At 60.0% G+C, this 2,065-nt stretch overlaps 1 protein-coding gene across 1 annotated transcript in view; it reads left to right on the top strand.

The window, feature by feature from the left end:
* Window positions 1-3: 3 nt before the first annotated feature.
* The window catches only part of Zyx (zyxin), a gene marked incomplete at its 5' end in the record, with an annotated part of 8,505 nt that continues 6,443 nt past the window's right edge, over window positions 4-2,065 (top strand). The window contains 4 exons of the mRNA XM_010607711.3: window positions 4-157; window positions 566-765; window positions 918-1,010; window positions 1,111-1,665. Coding sequence (XP_010606013.1) covers window positions 4-157; window positions 566-765; window positions 918-1,010; window positions 1,111-1,665 — 1,002 coding nt within the window. The remainder of the gene's footprint in view (window positions 158-565; window positions 766-917; window positions 1,011-1,110; window positions 1,666-2,065) is intronic.

The following is a 2,065-nucleotide window of genomic DNA, read 5'->3' as shown; positions in this document are numbered from 1 at the left end:
GCTTTCTACGCCCCGCAGAAGAAGTTTGCCCCGGTGGTGGCCCCAAAGCCCAAAGTGAATCCTTTCCGACTTGGGGACAGCGAGCCTCCCGGGGCAGCCGGGGCCCAGCGCGCACAGATAGGCCGGGTGGGCGAGATCCCCCCGCCGCCCCCGGAAGGTACGTGGCTGAGGTGGCAGGCTAGACCCCGGCTTTGGGGATTCGGGGGTGTCTGGAAAGGTTGCGGCGGAGGGGGCTGGGCGCAGCCACCCTGTCCCAAAGCAGATGCTCTTACCTCATCGTGGAGCTCATGGCTGGGAGCCAGGGCTCCTGGGATCGTTCCAAGTCTCCCGCCTGGGGGTGGGAGCCAGGAATGTGGGCTACGCATCGACCCTCGGAACTCGCTTTCCGCAGTGTAATGAGAGCCGCACCTCTTCGTCCGAGCCCCGGCCTATCCTGACCGCCCCCCATCTCACTCCGTGACCCCGAGAAACTTTTGGGCTTAAGGTTTCAGAGCTACAGAGGAGAATTAGGAAAAGTGGGAAATGGGGGAAAGTGACGCTGGCTTCCTTTCTCCTTTCTACACAGACTTTCCCTTGCCCCCGCCTCCGGTGCTTGGGGATGGCGAAGAAGCGGAGGGAGCCCTGGGGGGTGCTTTCCCACCCCCACCGCCCCCTATCGAGGAGCCATTTCCACCTGCGCCCCTGGAGGAAGACATCTTCCCCTCCCCACCGCCCCCGTTGGAGGAGGAGGGAGGGCCTGAGGCCTCTACCTCAGTCCCACCGCAGGTACTAGCCGAGCTGAGGAACGGCAGCCCAGTTAGGACCCCTCTCCCCTGCCCAAATAGAGGAGGAGCTTTGCTCGTATCTCTGGGCCTCTGCCCTGCTGGGAGTCAGGTGGCAATGGATGGGTGCTCTGACCCCTGACCCTTACTCTCTAGCCCAGGGAGAAGGTGAGCAGTATTGACCTGGAGATCGACTCTCTGTCCTCGCTGCTGGATGACATGACCAAGAACGACCCCTTCAAAGCCCGGGTAAGGGACAGCATGGGCAGGAAATGCTGGGCCCAGACAGCAGCACTATGGAGACAGCTGCCTCTAACTGCACATCTTTCCCCTCTTCCTCGGCCTCTAGGTGTCCTCTGGATATGTGCCCCCGCCTACTGCCACTCCATTCATTCCCAAGCCCAGTCCTAAGCCTGCAGCTGGGGGAACAGCACCCCTGCCTCCCTGGAAGGTGCCTTCTAGCACGCATCCTGTGCCCCAGACTCAGCCTCAGAGCCAGACACTGTTCCAGGTCCAGTCCCAGCCCAAGCCTCAGGTCCAGCTCCACGTCCAGCCCCAGGCCAAGCCCCAGGCCCAGCCTGTGCCTTCCGCTAACACCCAGCCCTGGGGTCCTCCGGCTCTGGCTCCATCTCCATCTCCTGCTCTAGCTCCAGCTCCTGCTCCAGCCCCAAAATTTTCTCCAGTGGCTCCCAAGTTTACTCCTGTGGCTTCTAAGTTCAGCCCTGGAGCCCCAAGTGGACCTGGGACACAGCCCAGTCAAAAACTGGGGTCTCCGGAAGCTTCCTCTGGCACTGGCAAAGGCTCCCCTCAGCCCCCCAACTTCACCAATGTGCAGCAGAAGGAGAAGCCCCCAGTTCAGGAGAAGCAGCACCCAGCGCTCCAGCTGACCCAAAACCAAAGCCAGGTGAGAAATGGATAAGGCTGAGACCAGGGCTCAAGGCAGGCTCAGCCAGGAGTGTAGAAAAGGGTGAAGGTGACCTGGAGGGTGGATGGGTGTGGCAGGTTAGGAATTTTCACCCTGTGGGGGTAGATTGGTGGGAGCAAGCATAGAAAAAGGTCTTCCCAAAGGAGAGGCCTTGCTGAGTCTGGTGTTGGGTGGAGCTGGACTCAGTGGGCAGAGCAACCAGGGCTCTACAATAGGAGGATTTGATCAAACTCCCCTTGTGCCTTTGTCCCAGAATGTTACAGGGAAGAATGAGATCACTAGTCCAACCTTGGTTTTTCCCATTCGTGGGCCTTGAGTTAATCTCTCAGTTTCTCTGAGCACTTTCAGCACCCCAAGGCCCAATTTGAGAATAGTTGCA

This window comes from Fukomys damarensis, unplaced genomic scaffold (genome assembly GCF_012274545.1).
Source record: "Fukomys damarensis isolate Sample0158 unplaced genomic scaffold, DMR_v1.0_HiC HiC_scaffold_16, whole genome shotgun sequence".
Lineage (NCBI taxonomy): Eukaryota > Metazoa > Chordata > Mammalia > Rodentia > Bathyergidae > Fukomys > Fukomys damarensis.
This window is presented reverse-complemented; position numbering and strand designations above follow the sequence as displayed.